The sequence below is a fragment of the Neolamprologus multifasciatus genome, chromosome 7 (assembly GCF_963576455.1).
Source record: "Neolamprologus multifasciatus chromosome 7, fNeoMul1.2, whole genome shotgun sequence".
Lineage (NCBI taxonomy): Eukaryota > Metazoa > Chordata > Actinopteri > Cichliformes > Cichlidae > Neolamprologus > Neolamprologus multifasciatus.
Genome location: NC_140445.1, coordinates 13501758 through 13525122, shown reverse-complemented (window position 1 = coordinate 13525122; position 23365 = coordinate 13501758). Strand labels below are relative to the sequence as shown.

The 23365-nt window shown below is 38.7% G+C and overlaps 1 protein-coding gene and 1 long non-coding RNA gene across 8 annotated transcripts in view; one reads left to right on the top strand and one right to left on the bottom strand.

Moving 5' to 3' along the window:
• adamts6 (ADAM metallopeptidase with thrombospondin type 1 motif, 6) overlaps positions 1-23365 on the bottom strand; it is an 83318-nt gene that overhangs the window by 12816 nt on the left and 47137 nt on the right. For all 7 annotated transcript variants that reach the window (XM_085168593.1, XM_085168599.1, XM_085168591.1 and 4 more), the window contains 6 exons: positions 22914-23047; positions 12949-13072; positions 11193-11273; positions 4764-4927; positions 3924-4062; positions 2007-2136 (listed from right to left, as the gene is read on the bottom strand). In XM_085168593.1, coding sequence (XP_085024719.1) covers positions 2007-2136; positions 3924-4062; positions 4764-4927; positions 11193-11273; positions 12949-13072; positions 22914-23047 — 772 coding nt within the window. The remainder of the gene's footprint in view (positions 1-2006; positions 2137-3923; positions 4063-4763; positions 4928-11192; positions 11274-12948; positions 13073-22913; positions 23048-23365) is intronic.
• Positions 14729-16306, top strand: LOC146513915 (uncharacterized). The gene is made up of 2 exons (XR_014875375.1): positions 14729-15820; positions 15907-16306. It is a non-coding gene; the product is annotated as an uncharacterized LOC146513915 (long non-coding RNA).

Below are 23365 nucleotides of genomic sequence, written 5' to 3'. Positions count from 1 at the left end.
GTATTGCAGCTGCCATAGGGCAAAAGCCGGGGTACGCCCTGGACAGGTGGCCAGTCTGTTGAAGCCTAACACAGAGAGACTGACAACCATTCAAACTCACATTCATATCACCAATTAACCTAACCCTGCTAAGTGCATGTCTCTGAACAAGCTGGAGTACCCAGAGAGAACCCACGGAGACCCATTCATTCTTCCTTCTGTGAGGCAACAGTGCCAACCGCCGTGCCACCACGATGCCCCTACATGTTTAAGCAAAATGTTTTGGGTTCATACCCTGTAGTGCTCCAGTTACCAACTACTTGATCACATAACGAAGCATTTAGTGGGATGAGACCAACTAAAGGTAAGCAAAAGGTAAGCAAAGGTAAGCAAATACATACTTAACGTTGCATGAACATCATCACAAATACAGCGATTAGCATCTATACATATTTTATGCACTCCATTTGCATTTGTTTCACATCATGACCAACATAAGTCAGCAGTACGCAACTTAACAATCAATAACATTTGTATCCTGGGCAGAATTTTCTTCAAGTGTAAACACAGAATGAAGAATTAGAATAAGCACCGGAGATGAGTTAACTTGAATGCTAATATGTGATCTAGCGTGGGAAAAGCCAAGGACAGAGACCAAACTGAGCACAAAAACAGCCAAGCAATGACAATGACATAATGTTATTGCCAATATTTACAGTGTTTGCAGTCTTCCAATATTTCATCTTCTTCTGGCTACAGGCCACCATTGATCATCTGCCTCCATCTCACTTTTTCACTGTCCTCACTATCCTCACAACATCATCTTCTGTCCAACCAGGAAACTGCATATCCTCCTATACTACATACATACACCATCATTGTCATCTTCCTGTTTTCCCCATGCCTGACAGCTCCATGGTCAACATCCCTTGCATTCTTAATTAACAAATTATGTAACTAATTTCAGTTATAACATTATAACTGAATAACAATTGTTATTTTTATGAATGAGTATTTATCTCTCTGCATTGTTATTAAAGCACAGTAATTCAAAGAACATATGCAATTTGACATCTTTCATTAAAGATTTTTAGAAAATAAGCAAATAGATTAATTAATTTGTTTTTGCATGCCAATTTAGTAGTTTAGGAAATATAAGAGTACAAAATTCACACTTTGGACTTTAGCCTAGTATTCACATCTTGCTTTACATGTCTTTGTTTACAAGTTGCATCGCATAGCTGTTCCACCCAGTTCAGGATCAATAATTACGTTTCTAAACTCTCACTTCCTTATATATGAAATATTACAATTACTAGTTTTAATGGTTACTTTCTCTATATAAAAAACATACTGCATCAAATATACCAAGCAGCCTAGTTGGAGTAGAGCACCTAATGCTGAAACAACACTGTAAATCAAAATATTTTCTTTTTTTTTTTTTCCTTTGGTTTCAAGTTTCTTTCAGGAAATTCTGTGAGGAACAACTTAGTGGAAGACTGATGGCTGGATCAGTGCAGCTGTGCAACTATCTGTTATGATGATAGGAGCTAAGCCTAAGGTCTAAGCTGTAGATTTACAATTTACCTTCTGACAGAATAAGACACAAGCAGGAGAAACCGAATTCTTCAAAAGCATTTAAAGGAGCCAGGTGAGGGAGTAAGGGCATCTGTGTCAGACACCTCTTGTTTCAGACTACTAACAACCTAAATATGCTGCAGGGGGTAGCGGGTGAGAAGGAAGTTTCTATAGTAATGCTAGAACCGCCGCTGCTGGCCTCATGACCCAAACCCTGATAAGCAGATAAAAACTGAAGGAATTATATTAAGTGTAACAACTTTTCTCTGAATTTTTTTAACACTGTACTGTGATTCTGAGACAAAATAAGCAATTTAGAGATGTTACCTTCTACTTGGGCCCTGTAACACTCACTCTGTTCATCATTTTTCTCTAATTTCAGTCATTTGACAGATTTTACAAAAGTAATCATCTCATAAAGAGAAGAATCATGAGTGAGTATTACGTACTCTGGAGGACACGGCTCAGTATTGCAGTCTCTCTGGTTTTCTGGAGGTTTGCTGTCTGGGTCACAGTAGTTGTTCTGTACCACTGAGTTGTCGTCCAGCCTTTTACAGGCTAACTCCTGCTTCTGAGAACCTGCAGGAGAAAACACTGATCAATAGTGCGGCATGGAGCTCAGCTGATCTGGCACATTAAAACGCCTTCGCAGACACAGAAGCCTGCCAGCCGTGGTGTCGTGCACCGTGTTAAGAGCGGAGATGGGATCATTTTCATTCTGTAGTATATCCAGACATGTAAATTCGTGATTCTTTGCAGGATATGTTGGCAAATCACTTTTACAGAGCAGAGAGCTCTTTACCTTGGCTTCTGCCAGAAAGAGTGAGGGCTACCGTATCAGTGTCACACCTCCCACTGTGTGTGCGCGCATGCTGCATGTGTTTTGTGTGTGCGCGTGCATGCGTACCAACCAGGAAGGGGTCTGTTTGGACCCTCCTGGGACATATCCCACAGCAGACTTGTCTGGCAGATGTAATGAGATATGGATGCGTGTGTGTGTGTGTGTGTGTGTGTGTGTGTGTGTGGAGTATAGAAAATCCACACATTTGTGCTTGAAGTGAAATACAGTTTAGAGGAATAGTAGAAAAGTTTCACTTGAAAGGCTGTCAAAAGGTGGTTTTCACTGATTTTTTTTCACTGTGGTGATATATTGAACAATACTTTATGATTAGCTGAGCTAACACTATTGAATAGGTGTATGATTAAATAACATTTTAATGATTTAAAGCTCTGCACGGTCAGACACACACAGTAGACAAAAATTAGATCATTTGGATCAACAATGCAAAGGCATGTTTATGATTCTGGAAAGCCATGGGTACTTCCCCATCTAAGGAATAGTTTTCTGGTCTGGACTTGGAAATCCTTCCTCAGAAGAACCCACATGCTTACTCAGTCATGCTTTTACAAAATATTACAAACCCTTCCAGGCCACGCTTGACAACTGGGAAGAAACACTATTTATTGTTATATGAAACCCATGGCTTTTGGACTAAAAGGTTTGGTTTAGTCATTCTTAAGGCCATAGTCAACATTTCACTGTGGTTTCTGATTCTGAATGTTTGTAGGACAGGCGACTGGGAAGAGCAGCTGCATCTCTACCTCATCACTGGTAAACCAGAAGCTATGCAGAGCAGCTCATTCACATAATTTGCGCTATATTCATTACTTTGGCTATATTATTTAAAATATACATACTGAATTTATTAGAGGGCTGAATCTCCAGGGTAATGATTCTGGCAAACCATTCTCAAATTATGATACTGGGTTTCTGCACAGCGTTCTTCAGCATTTGTGGAAATATTGGTTGGGGAAGATTTACAGAATAACACACAAGATATAAAGTTTTAAACATTTGAAAATGGTTAGAAATATTTAAAGAGAATGTAAACACCCACAGCATGTTATGGTATTTAACACCAAAATGCTTGGAGTGCTAAAAAGGCAACTGACCATCATAGCTCAGTAGAATGTCAGACATTAATCTTTTTTCCAGAGTTTAATAACACAGTCTCTTATGTTACTTTACATGCTTTGTGCCAATCTATGCTTAATAGCATTTTACAAAATATAATAAATTAAAAGATGCATTTGGAACCATTACAGATGCAAAGATTTAACTATTTTACACCATGCTGTGAGCATTAAAAGAGAGGAGCTATGGTCTAATTTAATATAATAAAATGTACTTAAGCTAAAGAAAAACACAAGTAAATAAGCATTTAATAGGTTAAACGGAGCACCCCGGAGCTCTTTGACACTAGTTTTACATTTGACAGAGGCCAAGCAGAGAACATAAAAAGCACAGGGTAGTTGCAATGGTACAGACAAAAAGTCTGTCATCAAAGATTACAGGGTGGACTTGCCTCCGGCACAGGTAGCTGAGCATTCAGACCAGGGCAGGTGGTGCCAGGAGAAGCCCACCTCATTATCACCACTCCCTGTGCGCTGGATGGGGACGTTGAACTTGTAGTGTATTCCAAGGTTCTGCTCTTGAAGGAGGACCTGAAGGGGCACCAACCAAAAAAATAAATAAAATAATTTGTGGAACCAGCTATAAGTGTTACTCACTGGTATCATGTGCTAGCAAACATCAGTTCATATAGACAACAACAGATGATGAGCAGTGTAAACATTAAACTCAAGTCACGTTTCTATTCATCTGCATATTCTTTTTTAAATAACCAAGTATCAACAGATCAGGCATCGTATTAGTCTAAGTCAGCCACAGGGTGAAGCGCATACAGAAATCCCAGAACAATAGCTCGCCACCTTCTGCACATCCTCCTGGCCAATCTGATCTGAAATGTCCTATTTAAGTTTGTTCAGCAAACATATAGTTGTTGTTGTTGCCTCTACAAGCCACACCTCCTCCTCACTTCCTCCATTTCATGTCATTTATGTCATCTCTGCCTTAATCAGGCGCATGACCATTATCACTGATGACTTCCCTGTTTTTATGTGGACTTGCTGATATTCTCTGGAAGGTTGTAGGAGATTACTGTATAGCCTTAAAGTGGACTTGAGAGAACAAACTCTCTTTTTTTGATGTTCTATTAGGCTCATGGTGAAAAAACAGGTCATTGTAATGTTTGGTGTTCAAAAAGTGTTTTTGTCGAAGCAACGATTGTAACAGACTTTCAAAATAAAATGGTCATATAAATGATGTAAGAACTAGATTTGGAACAAATGAAATGTTATATTACCATGACAACCAGATTTTCAGTGGTAGCACCCAACGCTTCTAAAGACTCTGGTTCATCAGAGGGTCTCTTGTAGTGGAAGGCTGTCCCTGCAATCTCAAACTTCCTGGGCCAGTCAATGGTCCACGCTCCATTGATGTAATAATCATCCCCTTCAGATTTCAAAGCTAGGAATTCAGATGACAAGAAAAGTTTTCAGAATGCTGAAATCAAAAACAGACAGGAACAGTAGCTGGAGACAATCATTTGTTTTGATGTCACTGCCATTGTTTGTCTTCTTCATCATCCTCAGCCGCACCCCAAAAAGTCACTGACAACTAGCTATTTGGACACACTCAGCAGAACCAGACTCATGCTGCCAAGAAAGACATTCACGTGCACCGACACGTATATGCATCTAATTTAGGAAGAGAAGAAAAAGCACAGTTCAGGTGAAAGCTTGGACGGATCTCATGAATACCACTCTGTCTGGTTGTCAAAACAAAAGCTGGTCTCCAAGCACAACAGATCTGAAAATATCCACTTTCTCTGCATTGAAATGGGGCCAAATTGAGGAGAAACAATCCAACCGCTCACTCTTCTGACTCCTTGGCTCACGCTCTGCAGATCTCCCCCTCTGTAGCATTCACGCAGATTCGAAGAACAATAGTTTACTGCTCTTAATCATATCACAATCTCCTGCTCCAGAAATGCGCTTTCAACACATCTGGCACTGATTGTGGGCATTGTGACATTTAAACAGTGCAGTTTACGCAAGTCTTTATATTTATATTGTTTGACTAAAACTTAATAAAGATTTTTTATTAAAATGCTAAATTTGCTGACCCAAATAGCAAGGACTCAGACAATGCTACAAAAGAAAAATATTATCATTATCATTGAGGTCACAGATGAACTGCATAACACAGTAAATAATAGATCAAGTCTAACACAACAGCCAAAACTGCACTCTTTAAACTTTGATATATAGACATCATATCCCCCATAACCCCAGTGGACCAGGCAGCTGTCACCATGGCCCTGTAAATCTGGTCTCTGGTTCAAAGTATAACTTAAGCCCTCCAATAACAGCATCCCCTATAAATTCAGCACGCAGTCAGATGTCTTTCTCGTTTTAATCAAAAAGTGGCTTAATTGAACTGTTTTTTTCTTATTGTTCTGTATGGGGTGAGTGGTCTCAGACTGTTTTTGTCTTAACATTAGGCGACAGGACATTAAGTGATGGGATCGTGCTTTTGTTCTTGACAAAGACGCAAGGAAATGAAGAACTGAACAGATAATAGGAAACAGGATGACATTGCAAAATGGCAAGTCATCACACTGCAGTGATTTATAAGGCTTAAAGTGATTGATTAAAAGTAAAACAAGATTAAGATTCTACGTCCATACTAGGGTGGCTGTGAAACTATACCGGTGACTCTATATGGTCAGATTACATGACTCTGAAGAAAGCCATGAGTCAATAAAATACTCCTACATACAACAAGTTTTCTTTAGAGCTTTAACCTCTTCAGATTTCTGCACTTCTGCACACACCTTAGAAGCAGGTGGAGCTGTGCCAGAAACCTGTAGTCTGTTTACAAAATACAGACAGGTCACAGAGCTACCCACAGGTTTTCTAAAATTTAATGATCTTGCATTAATTTGAAGAAATTAAATTAGATCATTTGAAAAACCTTACTGATGCTCTGAAGGTATGCCATGAAATGATGTTGGCTCCATGAAGAGGTGATTTTCTCCATGAAAATGAACAATGATTTGAAACAGATTAAAAATCTTCTATCAGGCTAGAGGAGTCTTTAAGGACTCATTAGAAGAGCTGCTAGGTATTTTTCAAATTACCTCATAGGCTTGTTAAAACATGCCCGTTAATCAGCTTTTAGAGAAGCCAGGCGTTTTTTACTGTGACCCAAATGTTTGCACTGGTCAGCAACTTTTCAGAAGTTGTCTGTTAGAGAAATAAAATCTCATTTTTCTTACAATTTCTTAGTATATCCTGTCAGGCCAAGTCAAGATGTTTTAAGGTGGGATGTCACTTTCATCAGCTATCCAGAATATTATGACGTATAGGTTTTCTCGTTTCAGCATTTGAGTACATATCTATCAATTGATGTGTCCAAAACCAAACATCTTTGATTATTTAACAATGTAGGCTACCAATAGAAGAATGGCAAAGGGTACACCTAGAAAAATGTTTGCCCCCTTCCTGATTCATTAATTTGTTGCATATCTGTCACCGTTGAATGTTTCAGATCATCAAACAAATTTTAATATAACACATAGATAACCCAAGTACATACAAAATGCAATTATCAAATTATGATTTTATTTATTAAAGGGAAAAAGCTGCCCAAACCCACTGTATAAAAAGACTAATTGTCCCCTAAACTCAATAACTGAATAACTGGTATGCCGCACTTGGCAGCAAGAAATGAAATCAACCATTTGCCATTAGTAACACTGAGTCTTTCACATTGCTGTGATATAGCCTTCATTTTTTCTGTTTTTAGCCCTTCAGAGGTAGACTTGCTGGTGTGTTTCAGATCATGGTCCTGTTGCATAACCCAAGTGTGTTTTAGCTTCAGGGCATAAACTGATAGCCGACATTCTCTTCCAGGATTTTCTGTGGAGAGTAGAATTCATTGTTCCATCAGTTCTATCAGAAAGTTTTCCAGGTTTTGAAGCAGCAAAGTGACCCCAGATCATCGCAATACCACCACTAACCTAGTAGCATATTGTGAAAAAAAGAGCCAACCAACGAGCTAACATCATTTCAGTCTCCAGAGTTAGAACTGTTGCACTGGATATATTTCAGAAACATTATGGGTGTATACCAGCGGTAAGTGTGGTGATTTTGAATCAGTGCTAACATTAAAAGGCTGATGCTAACATACATGCTGTGATAGTGCTAGCAGTTAGTGATTTAGCAGGTAACTATAGGTTACCAGCATAGCTGGACTGGCCATCGGGCATACTGGGCATTTGCCCGGGCCAATGGTGATTTTTCGTTTTTATGGGCCGATGGGTTTTTTGGGTTTGTTTACATAACAGTATAAACAATGAAGGTGGTGGATTGGCCAGATGCTGGCAGTTATGTAAAAATAACTCAATTGCTTGGTGGTGGCTATGACAGAGCTTCCACAGATTCAGTAACATGAGCAAGTGGCGGAGGCCAGCAGGTGGATGAGGGAAAGGGGAGGCAGGAGGAGAGACCTGAGGCGGCCGCCGGCCGAGTATAAGGGGAACTGAACTCCAGGTGAGAAGTTATGAATTGCAGTCTATCTGGATCAGATATAAACCAAGTTTAGATATAGTTTATTTTTGTTGTGCTGAATTTTTACAGTCAGTTACAATAACTCGTACTGTGTGCTAGCTAGAATGACAGAGTTTCTGGGCGGGTCTTTTATTTTATTCCTAAAGTTAGTTATTAGAGAACGGAATCGTCTCGTATTCAGAGAAAATATTACGCATTTCGTATTGAGGTGAAAAGGAACGCGATTTGTCCGATACTTCAGCTAGAATTTAAAAAAAGACAATGCTGGAGCTATTCTGTGTCTTTACGCTGCACAGCTGCCTCTTCTTCTCTCATTCTCTCCCCCTCCTTCTCCTGTTGCTTCCTCAATCAGCTGATCGGCTTTTCTGACGGAAGTCCTGTCTCTCTTGCTTTTTTGTCGCCCACTTTGTGCCAGAAAGAGGAAACTAGCAGAGGTCGCGCTAAACAACAGCAACACTTAAGCTTGATAAGCTGTTGTTAGAATTTATTTAATATTACTTTCTAGTATCAGCTGATGTTTGTTGGAGCCACAGCTGTAAAAGCTGTTGGTCATGATATCGGTTTGGATATGTGGTGAGAGGGAAACATGAAGATGAAACCAGGAGATGTCCTTACTGAATCATCAGAGCTGAACAGGTGATGGAGAAACAGGTTTACCTTTAGGTGACATGAATGAGTTGAAGGGAAGTTATAAACTGTTTCTGAGAGACAAATAACACCAGGATCCTTTTCTACGTTGCTGACAGCTGGTAACTGTGCAGGGGCGGGTCTAGCAAAGTCTCGCCAGGGGGGGCAGGTAGGGCATTAACAGTGAAAGGGGGGCACAAAGAAATACTTTCTTATTCTCATTTATAATGTCTCGCTTTTAATAAATAATTATCTGAATCTTACAACCAAAGTTTTCATTTGATGTAAACTGTATAGAAATCCATTATTGTACATAGTAATTTTTTTTCAGGGTCCCATCATAATTTCTTCAGAAGTACTATATATGATGCCAGTATTTTCCCACATTTTCTAGATACTTTACCGGTACTGTGTGTAAAATGCCATCAAAAAGTCAATTAAGTTTTATCTTTCTGTCTCCTTTCACTTTTTAAAGGTTGCCATGTTAGAAAAAATATTTGCCCTGCCATTGATGTGGCAAATAAATAGTTTATGAAAATATCACTAAATCTGTCATTTATTATTTTTAATATTCAGTAATGATCATGTCTCACCTCTAGTCTTCTCTGTCTTAATTTCAGGTTTCCACCATGTGTTGTAGATAGTTTAGGAGGTTAACTCGACAAAGCAGTCTTTGGGTTTCGGCTAAGTACTGATTAGAATACCAGAATAGGGAGGATGGTGTAGGTTTAAGTTTATTGGATTAATACATATACAGTGGCTTGCAAAAGTATTCGGCCCCCTTGAACTTTCCCACATTTTCTCACATTACAGCCACAAACATGAATCAATTTTATTGGAATTCCACGTGAAAGACCAATACAAAGCGGTGTACACGTGAGAAGTGGAACAAAAATCATACATGATTCCAAACATTTTTTACAAATAAATAACTGCAAAGTGGGGTGTGCGTAATTATTTGGCCCCCTTTGGTCTGAGTGCAGTCAGTTGCCCATAGACATTGCCTGATGAGTGCTAATGACTAAATAGAGTGCACCTGTGTGTAATCTAATGTCAGTACAAATACAGCTGCTCTGTGACGGCCTCAGAGGTTGTCTAAGAGAATATTGGGAGCAACAACACCATAAAGTCCAAAGAACACACCAGACAGGTCAGGGATAAAGTTATTGAGAAATTTAAAGCAGGCTTAGGCTACAAAAAGATTTCCCAAGCCTTGAACATCCCACAGAGCACTGTTCAAGCGATCATTCTGAAATGGAAGGAGTATGGCACAACTGTGAACCTACCAAGACAAGGCCGTCCACCTAAACTCACAGGCCGAACAAGGAGAGCGCTGATCAGAAATGCAGCCAAGAGGCCCATGGTGACTCTGGACGAGCTGCAGAGATCTACCGCTCAGGTGGGGGAATCTGTCCATAGGACAACTATTAGTCGTGCACTGCACAAAGTTGGCCTTTATGGAAGAGTGGCAAGAAGAAAGCCATTGTTAAAAGAAAACCATAAGAAGTCCCGTTTGCAGTTTGCCACAAGCCATGTGGGGGACACAGCAAACATGTGGAAGAAGGTGCTCTGGTCAGATGAGATCAAAATGGAACTTTTTGGCCAAAATGCAAAACGCTATGTGTGTGGAAAACTAACACTGCACATTACTCTGAACACACAGTTCAGAGTACTGATGATGCTGCCACCACCAAATATGGTGGTGGCAGCATCATGCTCTGGGGGTGCTTCTCTTCAGCAGGGACAGGGAAGCTGGTCAGAGTTGATGGGAAGATGGATAGAGCCAAATACAGAGTAATCTTGGAAGAAAACCTCTTGGAGTCTGCAAAAGACTTGAGACTGGGGCGCAGGTTCACCTTCCAGCAGGACAATGACCCTGAACATAAAGCCAGGGCAACAATGTAATGGTGTAAAACAAAACACATCCATGTGTTAGAATGGCCCAGTCAAAGTCCAGATCTAAATCCAATCGAGAATCTGTGGCAAGATCTGAAAACTGCTGTTCACAAACATTGTCCATCTAATCTAACTGAGCTGGAGCTGATTTGCAAAGAAGAATGGGCAAGGATTTCAGTCTCTAGATGTGCAAAGCTGGTGGAGACATACCCTAAAAGGCTGGCAGCTGTAACTGCAGCAAAAGGTGGTTCTACAAAGTATTGACTCAGGGAGCTGAATATTTACGCACACCCCACTTTTCAGTTATTTATTTGTAAAAAATGTTTGGAATCATGTATGATTTTCATTCCACTTCTCACGTGTACACCACTTTGTGTTGGTCTTTCACGTGGAATTCCAATAAAATTGATTCATGTTTGTGGCTATAATGTGACAAAATGTGGAAAAGTTCAAGGGGGCCTTTTGCAAGCCACTGTATACCAACAAGACAGTGTACATCACTGTCACAACAGCATTTATTAGGACCAAAGTCTCAACAGATAGATTCCACCTTACACTTCTATCACTGCAGGTAATAAAAATCTAATAAAATAATTCTATAAATGTGTCTTTATCATTTCAAGGGTGTTACTTACCGATGTAGTTCTTTGACATAGTCACTTCTTTTATTTCTATGTGAACAGAACCTTTTGGGATTTGAACCACCTCCATGTAGCCTGGAAGACAAGAACTAATATCGTTGAGATAGTGTTCCTCCCACTGAAACAACCGCAGTTCTCATTCCTATCTGACATGTTTTACAACACAGAGAACACACAGAGTTACATATCATACAAGGTAGGAGTACATCTATAGAATAAATTCCAAATCATCCAAAATGGACAAAGCAATCTTCCAGTAGTATGAAACATTCTCCTTTTTTTTTTTTTAAACACTTACACACACATGCATGCGCATACACACACACACACACACAGTATTTTTAGATGGTTTACTAGCCATACCATAGAAGGAGAAATATGTTTTCTCTGTCTCTTTTGCTCACTATAGACTACCTCAGACCACAACCAGCACCAAGTCCCTTTCTCTGCTAGTGACTCCTTCACTACATTCCTTCATTCCTTCAGTGATTAATGGGAAAAGTATTGCATTTAGATGTGTCATCATAATTTTAAGTGGCTCAAAACATTTGCCATGTTAAAAAGCAATTAAAAAAAAAAAAAAATCACATGTTGATGAAAGATCATTTTTGTTACGTGAAGGATGTTTTGGCATTTGGACATTTCTGCATATTCTACATATATAAACTGCATTTTGCCCCCTTTCAGTAACTTACTGTAAAATCAAGTGAGCCAGAAGTGATCTGCTGGTTAAGGTAAAAGTTTGTAGCTACACAATCATCCAATGAATATTCCATATTCTTGTTTTGTTGGCTGATATGTTGAAACAATAGCTAACAATAGCTAATTTTGATTAAATATGACCAGATTTAAATAAATAAATAAAAATTAAACAACTTTAAGAGTAAAAGCTGAATTCTGTGGAACCTAGTTTTGTGGAACCTCGCTGTTTGTCCAAAACTGCTCCTTGACAAATCGTAATTGAGCCACCAAAACTGGCACATGGGTACATTTATGATGACATAATGATCCCAATGACCATTTGTCTCATTTTCTTGTGTATAACACCTTGTAAAAGAATGCTATCATTTTAATTTCACAACATCTAAAATACCACTTACCCATTTTTGATATCAACAAATTGTGATGTTTAAAGTATCAATATTATAACACACCATTTGACTCATTAAGGTTTGAAGTTTATTGCTCTTAGAGACCTAGAGGTTCAACAAAAATAACTGTGTAAATGTATCTGAGGCTAATTAATTTTAAGCCAAGTGACTTAGTCCAGCCTACAAATGCATCTTTTCAGTCATTGTATGCATTTTTGTCAAGAACATGTTATTGAAATAATTAATGCATATAAATATGCAGCCATAATGGAAGTTAAATTATAAATTAATCATTTACTTTATGGGTGTATATTCGATTGAACTTAATCTTGCATACCACTTTTTCATCACACCTATTACACTTAATGGGGGTTGATAACGTCTAGTCATGAGTCTAGTAGACAATGCACAGTTGGCATGGACCTTTAATCGTACCAAGATACGACTGCATTTTGCTGTATAGAAACATACAGTTACTCCCATATTGTGTGTTTACTTATTGTTGTGTTACATGCAGTAACATCTGGCTGTACAGTCACATCAACCACCATTTTTTTTTTTTTAAATTTATTTATTTATTTTTTTACTTTTCTCAGTGTCATTAATTTTAACAGCTTAAACAGACTAAAGAACACTTTCTGGAATCAGATATGTTTTACCTCCTCTGGGTAGAGACTTGTTAAAGAGTCCTTCTGTGGCCTCACAGGTGCTGCCATCCCCTCCACACACACGGCATCTGTCTTCTTTGGCGTCTGAGCCCAGTATGTTGTCACAGCCAACATGCTTTTGAAATTAAACAAAGTTAGAGATTGAGAATCAGCATCATTTTAAATGAAAACTAGAAAAGGGGTTAAATGTTTGCTTTATTTTGTACTATTTTACATTTTAAAAAAAAAAAACGTTTTTTCAAAGATCAACTGGTTACATTCCAGAAAACAGGCTTTAAGTCTTAAAAAAATAGTTCAACCTTTTGTGAAATATAGCCATGTGCTAAACTATATCATGAAGGGAAATAATAAATTAGTGTGTCAGGTAATAATTAAATCATAGTTAGGTGCATCTACACTACACTACTCCGGAGTCTGTTTATCCAGCTCTGTTCAAAGGTAACAAAATACACTGAACACTGCCCTTAAAGTTAATTTGATAAAGTTATACTGTTGATTTAAGCTCCAAAAAGTGGTGTAAAAATATTGTTTTGCAAGCATTATGTAAAGGTTAAACCAACCAGATTTAATGTATTATTTACCAAACTACAAAGCACTACTGTGCGACTGTAATAGGAATATTTTCATTAGTTATTACACATCCAGAGTTGTTTCTTTTTGTTTCCAGGCTTCATGCTTGGCTCAGCTAATTAGCCACCATCTGTACAGTATCATTGTACGGTAACATCAAACGTCACCATTTAACACTTAAGAAAAAGGCAAACAAAGAAATGTCCCCAAATGTCAAACGATTGCTTAAAAGCCAATAAAGCCTTCCCTTTAAAAGAAATAGTAAGACATGACTGACATGTTCACTGTGGGGGAGTTTTTGGAAAGAATTTGTTTGTTCCTGAAGGAAGTCCTCAGAATACAATGCCGTACTTTATTTATACAGTATTCACATAGGCCCATGCAAAGAGTAGTCCTTATTTTTAGGGAGCTTCAGTGGACACACAGTGCCTGTATACTGAGTATAAATCTCTATTCTTTACATTGAAAATCTGTCAAAATTCGTCAAAATACTTTTGACAAATCCAATTCCAAAAAATGTAAATAGAAATTTAATGCAATGACTTACAAATCTTATAAACCAATATTTTTTTCACAGTAGAACATAAAAAAAAATCATCAAACATTTAAACTGAGACATTCTACTAGTTCATGAAAAATATTAGTTCATTTTAAATTTGATGGCAATAATACATCTCAAAGTTGGGAAGGGAGCAATGAAGGGAAGGAAAAAAAGTGGAACTAAAAGGAAACAGCTGGAGAAGCACTTTGTGACTAATGAGGTTAATTGGTAACTGGTCAGTAACATGAATACTTATAAAAAGAGCATCTTAGTCTTACTCAAAAGTAAAGATAGGCAGAGATTCCCCAATCTACAAAAACATATGTTGACAAATTGTGGAACAATTTAAGAATAATGCTCTTCAACATAAAATTGCTAAGACTAGCTAAATCATCAAAAGTCGCAGAGAATCTGCAGAAATCTCTGTGTGCAAGGGACAAGTCAGTACTGGACTGCTGTGATCTTTGGCCTTCAGGCAGCACTACATTAAAAACCTGATTCTGATATGGAAATTAAATCCAGAAATCATTGTCTGTTAACATAGTTTGCAGTGCCGTCTACAAACGCAGGTTAAAGCTCTATCATCCATATGTGAACATGAGCCAGAAGGGCTATTGTCGTCTCTGGGCCAAAGATAATTTAAAATGGACTGTTCATATACAGTGGGGCAAAAAAGTATTTAGTCAGCCACCGATTGTGCAAGTTCCCCCACTTAAAATGATGACAGAGGCCAGTAATTTGCACCAGAGGTACACTTCAACTGTGAGAGACAGAATGTGAAAAAAAAATCCATGAATTCACATGGTAGGATTTGTAAAGAATTTATTCGTAAATCAGGGTGGAAAATAAGTATTTGGTCAATAACAAAAATACAACTCAATACTTTGTAACATAACCTTTGTTGGCAATAACAGAGGTCAAACGTTTACTATAGGTCTTTACCAGGTTTGCACACACAGTAGCTGGTATTTTGGCCCATTCCTCCATGCAGATCTTCTCAAGAGCAGTGATGTTTTGGGGCTGTCGCCGAGCAACACGGACTTTCAACTCCCGCCACAGATTTTCTATGGGGTTGAGGTCTGGAGACTGGCTAGGCCACTCCAGGACTTTCAAATGCTTCTTACGGAGCCACTCCTTTGTTGCCCGGGCGGTGTGTTTTGGATCATTGTCATGTTGGAAGACCCAGCCTCATTTCATCTTCAAAGTTCTCACTGATGGAAGGAGGTTTTGGCTCAAAATCTCACGATACTTGGCCCCATTCATTCTGTCCTTAACACGGATCAGTCGTCCTGTCCCCTTGGCAGAAAAACAGCCCCATAGCATGATGTTTCCACCCCCATGCTTCACAGTAGGTATGGTGTTCTTGGGATGCAACTCAGTATTCTTCTTCCTCCAAACACGACGAGTTGAGTTTATACCAAAAAGTTCTACTTTGGTTTCATCTGACCACATGACATTCTCCCAATCCTCTGCTGTATCATCCATGTGCTCTCTGGCAAACTTCAGACGGGCCTGGACATGCACTGGCTTCAACAGCGGAACACGTCTGCCACTGCGGGATTTGATTCCCTGCCGTTGTAGTGTGTTACTGATGGTGACCTTTGTTACTTTGGTCCCAGCTCTCTGCAGGTCATTCACCAGGTCCCCCCGTGTGGTTCTGGGATCTTTGCTCACCGTTCTCATGATCATTTTGACCCCACGGGATGAGATCTTGCGTGGAGCCCCAGATCGAGGGAGATTATCAGTGGTCTTGTATGTCTTCCATTTTCTGATGATTGCTCCCACAGTTGATTTTTTCACACCAAGCTGCTTGCCTATTGTAGATTCACTCTTCCCAGTCTGGTGCAGGTCTACAATTCTTTTCCTGGTGTCCTTCGAAAGCTCTTTGGTCTTGGCCATGGCGGAGTTTGGAGTCTGACTGGTTGAGGCTGTGGACAGGTGTCTTTTATACAGATGATGAGGTCAAACAGGTGCCATTCATACAGGTAACGAGTGGGGGACAGAAAAGCTTCTTACAGAAGACGTTACAGGTCTGTGAGAGCCAGGGATTTTCCTTGTTTGAGGTGACCAAATACTTATTTTCCACCCTGATTTACGAATAAATTCTTTACAAATCCTACCATGTGAATTCATGGATTTTTTTTTTCACATTCTGTCTCTCACAGTTGAAGTGTACCTCTGGTGCAAATTACTGACCTCTGTCATCATTTTAAGTGGGGGAACTTGCACAATCGGTGGCTGACTAAATACTTTTTTGCCCCACTGTACATTTTACTCAGTGTCCCAATCCTAGTCAAGTTAGCATTAATAGCTGTAAAAAAAAATTCTATCAGAGAGAAGCTTATTAAACTACCAGATTCAGAGTCTGAAACTAGCCAGTCTAACAGATATAAAATGTGTTGGCTCCAAATAACTTTTTATATGGAGTCCTTATGGACCCCATTAATGGACCCCAATGCCTTGGAGCTTCACAGAAGGACTGCTGGTGTTCAGTAGGTTTTGACTTAAGGTTTTCATTATGTCATTTTTTTTTTTACTATTATTTAAAGGCTTAAGGGCTACAGTGCCAGTAGTACTGTCTGTTGATGGTTAGTTCTAAAGCATTTCAGTATTATGCAAATAACTGCAGGCTTACTGCTAATACTTTACATGAGAACATCAATTTTATATTTTACACTTACATTTACTTCCATAAAAATATGAATGCAGCACTTAAACTTAGAGAACTGAGAGCACTGACAGCTTTATGAAAATTACTTTCATTGTTGTTACACACAAGGATAAAGCCATAAAGTGCAAACTGTCCAGATCAGAAAGAATCCACTGGTGCTGGCAGAACATTTGCAAAGACAAAAAGACAAAGCTATTAGCGAAGAACTCCAGATTAAGAACATGTTACAACTGAGTCTGTGCTAACCTTGAAACTATGAAGGGTGTTAGCTTAGTGATTTTGTGTAAGTGTGGTAGCCTAAAGTTTACATTAGTAACTGTAATTATGTGTCAGTGCATCAGTTCACTCATATTGTGGATTAAAAAAGAATGTCTACAGTAGATGAGCATTATCTGAAAGTCATGCCCTTAAGAAACCGGAAAAAAAAAAATCTAACAAAGACATCACATCTTTGTTGATTTTCTTCCAACAGCACCTGAGAGATACATCCAGCCGTTCAGCTGATCCATCTACTGTTTGCCAAAGCGTCACAGGAAATAGTGGCTCTCAAGAAGCTATTGTTGAGGAAGGGAAACATTGTGAAAATGCTAAGGTATGCTAAATTACACAAGAACTGGTCTGAAAATCTGTGAAAGTGGACCTTATGGAGTATTGAATCCAAATTTACATTTACATTTACAAATCGATATTTACAGAGGAAGCCAGGAGAGATGTACAAATGTCTACAGCAAAGTTCAGGCTGTGTTGAAGAATAAAGGTGGTGTTCCCAAATACTCCTTGAACTGTACAAACTCTGTTTGTGCCTTACATACTGTATTTCCATTTATTTGCACATTTCAGCAAATCGCTGCAACTATCATGCAATGGTGAATATTGTATATGTGTAGAAATGCTCTTAACTTGCACACATGCACAAGCAAGATTACTACTTGTTTGTGTGATGTTAAGGAATTAGAATCACTCTAAATTCGCCAGGCTTGCAGACATAGCACTTTCTGAGCACTCAAAGCACTTTTTACTAACACGCGTCATTCATCTATTCACACACAACTTTAATCAATGCCTATAGGTGCTTTCTTACTATCACACAAACACTCACACTCTAATGGATTCATCAGGTGCAATTTGGGGTTAATCATTCTGCCCAAGGACACCTCGACATCCAGACTGACGGAATCCTGCCCTTCCTCCTGAGGCAGAGCTGCCCATCATCTGCCATCTATAGTATGTCACGCCTTGATTACTCTATATAAGAAAATACATTGATCTTGAGGTAAGCTGTTCTAAAAGCGAAGCCTACTCCAAAAAAGAAAAAAAGAAGGAGAGTTTATGACTGAAACTAAAGAAACTAAAATAATTAAGCTTCCGAGGAGGAAGCCAGAGAAGGCGTAGCTTTCCAAAGTGTTTCCTCAGGAGAGTCGACAGGAGCTCAGGAGCTCAGGCTACAATAACTAAGACAGTCAATGTTGTGTCCCATGAGACACAGACAACTAAAGAGGGAAAAATTTTGACATTCAAGTTGATTTGGAAAAAAGGAAGGAGGAAAAGAGGGAAGCGGGTGGAGGAACACCTGATCTGCCAGCTTGAGATGAGAAACTCACTGCAATTATTGAAATAACATCCACAGATGAGTTATTGGACATTTATGTTGATTAAAAAGAGGGTAAAATATCAGCTGACCAGGGTTTGAGAGCAGCAATGACACAAAACCTGATGACTACAGACGGATTTCGTTGTCATTGATCCTTACAGTTGTCCTGTGGGTTTCCTAGGTTCTTTTTTCACTCTGTCACAATCTCCAGTGTTATTCGTAATCGTTCCTCCTCTCTTTCTCTCTCTCCCCCACCACATGTGCACAGCATAGCAGTTTTGAGTGTTTCTGAGATCTTTCCAGGCAGACAGTGTTCCAGAGATTTATCACAGTGTGACAGTAAACCCACAGAGAGCCAGCCCCTGAAATAAAACGACAAGCCGGATTCAGAAAACCCACAATACTCCTTCAGCGAGGAATATTCCACCTCTTCTGAGTTTTCTTGCTATTAAAGCACACATCATGTTGTGTTTTTATATTAGACTCACAGTAATGTTGTGGGCAAAGACGCTGCGCTTTTATGCCAAACAGGGATCCAGTTGTATCGGTCAGGTGGAAGTCAAAGCAAATACTTTAAAGTGAGCAACCAAAAAGTTATTTCAGCTGCATCTCAGAAAATACACACTCACTACACAAAATGATTTACAGTCATGAAAACAAAGACAGCATCAACTGCCAACCCAAATAACATTTTATTGAAAGATAAAATGTTATTTTTCTTTGTTATTAAATCAGCCTTTTCATATATATATATATATATATATATATATATATATATATATATATATATATATATATATATATATATATATATATAAATAATCATTATTCAATAAAAAAAAACAATGATTTTTGTGTTTTATTTACCACAAAACAATTCTGGTGGAGGCTGCAGAGTACTGATAAGAAGCAAAAAGAGCTATTCAGCAGTCATTCGATCACAATCAGCCACAGTCAAAGACCGGATTGTTCTTCACTGGAGAATGGTGCGGTTTCGGCTCTTTTGTTTACGCAGTCAATATCTCACTAGCAGAGTTGTTATAGATAAAAACTGGCTCACATGCTGAGCAAACTCTTACTAAGCTAAGAGATAAAATGTCACTTTAACAGGAACTTGATAAAATATCAGGGTTAAACACCCACAAAGGACGGTGCTATAGCACAGTGTTTTGCAAATCAGCATCAGCATCAGCATTAGCGTGAAACAAACATTTCTTTTTCTAGTAATTTACCTGATTTGCCTTCATCGAGCAGGAATCGTCTCATATTTATGTATGACTACAAATATTAGAATTGCAATGAAAAGCTCTGAATGTAAAATCAAATTGAAAGGTAAAAGCTCATTCTTGACTAGAACATGAAGTAATGGTAATGTTTAGAGTCAGTCTTTCTAGATTTAAACATCACTGGGTCTCAAACTCTTTCTACAGTTCAATATAACTTGAGTTTTATTTTTATAGCTCTTGCCATAATTCCATTAAACGTACATCCAAAAAGTCTTGAAACACAAGCCAGAAGCTTTCCGCAACAATTAAAGAAATGTACAGTTTAGCCAGATTAGCTATGAGGCACAGTGAAAACATTCTGAGTTTGTGCCCCCTTCGAGGTCAACTACTTGTGCAGCCAAAATCCCCCCTTAAGTCCTCCTTCTACATTTACACTCACTTGAAATCCTCCCTGACAACTTATTAGTTCATATCTGCTGCTTTACCATGGACCTCAAAGCTTGCCAAACTGCAACCTTTAAAAGGGGACATATTAAAAACATTTCCATCTCCTTATTTTGATTCTTTGATGCTACTAGAGTAACTCCTCATGATTCACAGTACATAATAATCCTTATTTATCTAATAGGCGTAGGCGCAGTCTCATCATTTCATCCTTAATAGCAAATGGACTGGTTTTCTATAGAACTTTTCTACTCTACTTGAGCACTCACTTTACATAACACACACTTTATATAACATGTCTCATTAACATGAATGCATCAGGAGCTACTCAGAGTTGGACCCTCAGGTACAAATGCTACAGCTAAGCTACCGGTATTACATCCAGTCATGAATGCACAGATTGCTGAGTATTTTCAGCGTGGCTTCAAAAATGATGAAATCCTTGTGTTATTACCCGAATCACATGGCGTTACTATCAGCAAACGTACTCGCGAAAGCGCCAATTTGATGCGACCCGGTTTTGAGTGCGCACTACTCTGTGCCATATGCTTCCGGGTAACAAGAAAGTGACCTCATTCACGTAGATTACTGATTGGCAGAGTAGGGCTGTTCGATATAACGATATATATCGGATGACGATATAAAAACGTCTATTGTTTCATTTTACGCAATCGTTAGTTTCGTGGCGTCGTAAAATAAACTGTTTACGGCAATATTTTTTCATCGTTTTGATGGTCACTGCAGTGGCTAGATTAATTTCTTAAAGATATCTCTTTCTCTTATATTTAATATAACCACACTACGGACGGACAAGCGCCTGTTTTTATGCGTTGTCGTTAGCAACAACGACAGTAAAACCATCGCGTGTCCGCTTGTTTATCTTCTACATAAACCTTTCACAATAAAGCTCAAGATCCTGTTGAGACTTTACAAAATACTCTGCATACTCTTTCACGTGATTCAGAGTATTTACGGATGAGAAGCAAAAAAGAGTCGTCAGGCGCTAAAAAATAAACCTTAGACTCAAACGTTAGAACAGGCTTTTCCCCGCAGCACGCTGTGTAATAAATACTCACAACTTATGTCTAAAAATGTATAGTTTCATGCATCGGTTAAAACACTCGACTCCAGGTACACGACGCTCAGCTGGAAACACTTCACGCAAGTCGAGCTGCCGGAGATTCACAGAATTTACAAAAATTGCAAAATTTTTGTGATTTATATCGTTATCGGACGATAGACGTCTTATATCGGGATATGAGATTTTGGTCATATCGCACAGCCCTATGGCAGAGCTAACTCGAAATTTCGAGTTATTAACTTGAAATTTTGAGAAAAGTAACTCAAAATTTCAAGTTATGTTTCTCCAAATTTCGAGTTAATAATCAGAAAGTGAGGACAGTGAGCTATTATGGAGCGACTGAAGTAGAGGAGTGGATTGCTGAATAAGTGTGTGTGTGTGTGTGGGGGGGGGGGGGGGGGGGGGATGTATTTTGGTGTTTTCTTGTTCTGTGAAATGTTTACATTGTTTATTTGTTGTTTATTTATTTGTTCATCCTTGTTGTACTAATAAAACCTATTATAGAATAACTTTGTGTTTGACTACCCTTGTCGCACAGTGTTGCCTTGAAGCAACAAACCAATATCTGTTTGGGGGGGGGCAGGGTTTCAAATTTTATGATTGATATATTATTAGGGACCCCAAAGCTCCCCCAAAATAGGGAGAAATATTTTTTTCCCCAAAAATTAAAAAGTCATTCAGTAGAGGGCTAAAGAATTCCTTTTTTTATTCCCCTCCCTTTAAGGCACATATTTGAAACTTAATGCCGGCCAAATATGGGCTTTTGCATATTTTAATCAGGCTTGTGTATCACTTTACATTCTCAATAAATTTCAGCCCGCCCAGTTGTACTGTGGTCTGCACAGAAACATGCATTCTGAGTAAATGCGAAACTAAACAGATATGGACTACAGTAACTGCATGCTGACAAGCTAGCTAATCACAGAAGAAATAGAAAAGTGAATGCTGTAAGGCTGATCAATTCTACCAAGCTGGGAAACTGATTAGCCTAAGGCTTTACTGCATGTAAATGCAAACCTGTTAACCATTTGTCACGAGAAAATTCCTACTTTAAGAAAACAGAGGCTTCAGAATGTCACTGAATTACAAAACGGTGTGCAACTACAGCATGCTTGCTGCTAACAACTTGGTTTTGCTAATTAATCTTTAAGTCAGTGGTCTACAGAATATCAACAAATTAAAAAAAAACTGTTTTCATAATCACATAAGACAAAAAAAGTAATAACTTCTAATTAACTAAATAATAAACCTAGTGCTTAATGTTTTTCCTCAAAAATTACTTACTCAAAAAACTATTAAGAGAACAGTTGTTTATTGATTATGTAGTTAACTAAAAAACACAATAGACACAATAAGTCCAATAATTACAAGACATGCTGGAGCGGTGGTTAGAGCTGTCACCTCACAGCAAGAAGGCTTTTTTACCCTGCATTTTTGATTCCTCATAGCTTCCTCATAGTTACCTCAATATTTCCTCAAACTAGCCACATGAAATTTCCTGGACTGAAAACAACTTTTAAGCTCTATTTTTTTTTTTTATGTTTAAATGAACTCATAAGCCAAATCCACAATCTTAGTTTTTGTCATGTGCAAAGAAAAAACAAACAAACAGCTGATTGTAAGGGAGTCAGGTTGGAGGCACTGGTTGATTTTTCATGCATGAGCCTCACTGATGCGGTTAGGTAAATATAAAGATATTTAATATTTAATACATCCAGTTCCAGTAGCAACAACAGTTTGTTGTAACAATTGCATATCCTTCAATAATGAGAATCAAAAATACATTTGTAAAACACAGGAAGTGTTTGAAGATGTGGTTTTGGCTCCCTTACCTTACACTCTCCATTGATGCAAATGTCCAGCGAGTCAGCCTGACATTGGGTGCCATCTATGACAGCAGGAGACCGCTCAGTGTAGAAGTTATAGCCTTCTGCCAAGCAGTTCAGCGCACAGGGCTTCACACCACCTGGGTTACACAGCATGGACGAAAACCGAGCACATCATTACCTAAAGTTCAGTTTCACACAGGGAACAGACAGCGTGACCTGGCCCCTGACAGAACCTTAACAACACAGAGACCAGAAAATGCCGATGCTATTCCAGGACTTGCAGCCAGCTCTGGGATCTTCTCTTAACTTGTTGACAGTAATAATCATGAGGGGGGGGAAAGTCAGCGGTGCTCAGATCTAAAACCCCCAAAACTTGACGTCACTGTAACATTGACAACAACAGAGACAGCGCTGCTTGCCAAAAACAATTACACTGACATCCACGTGTAGGTTAT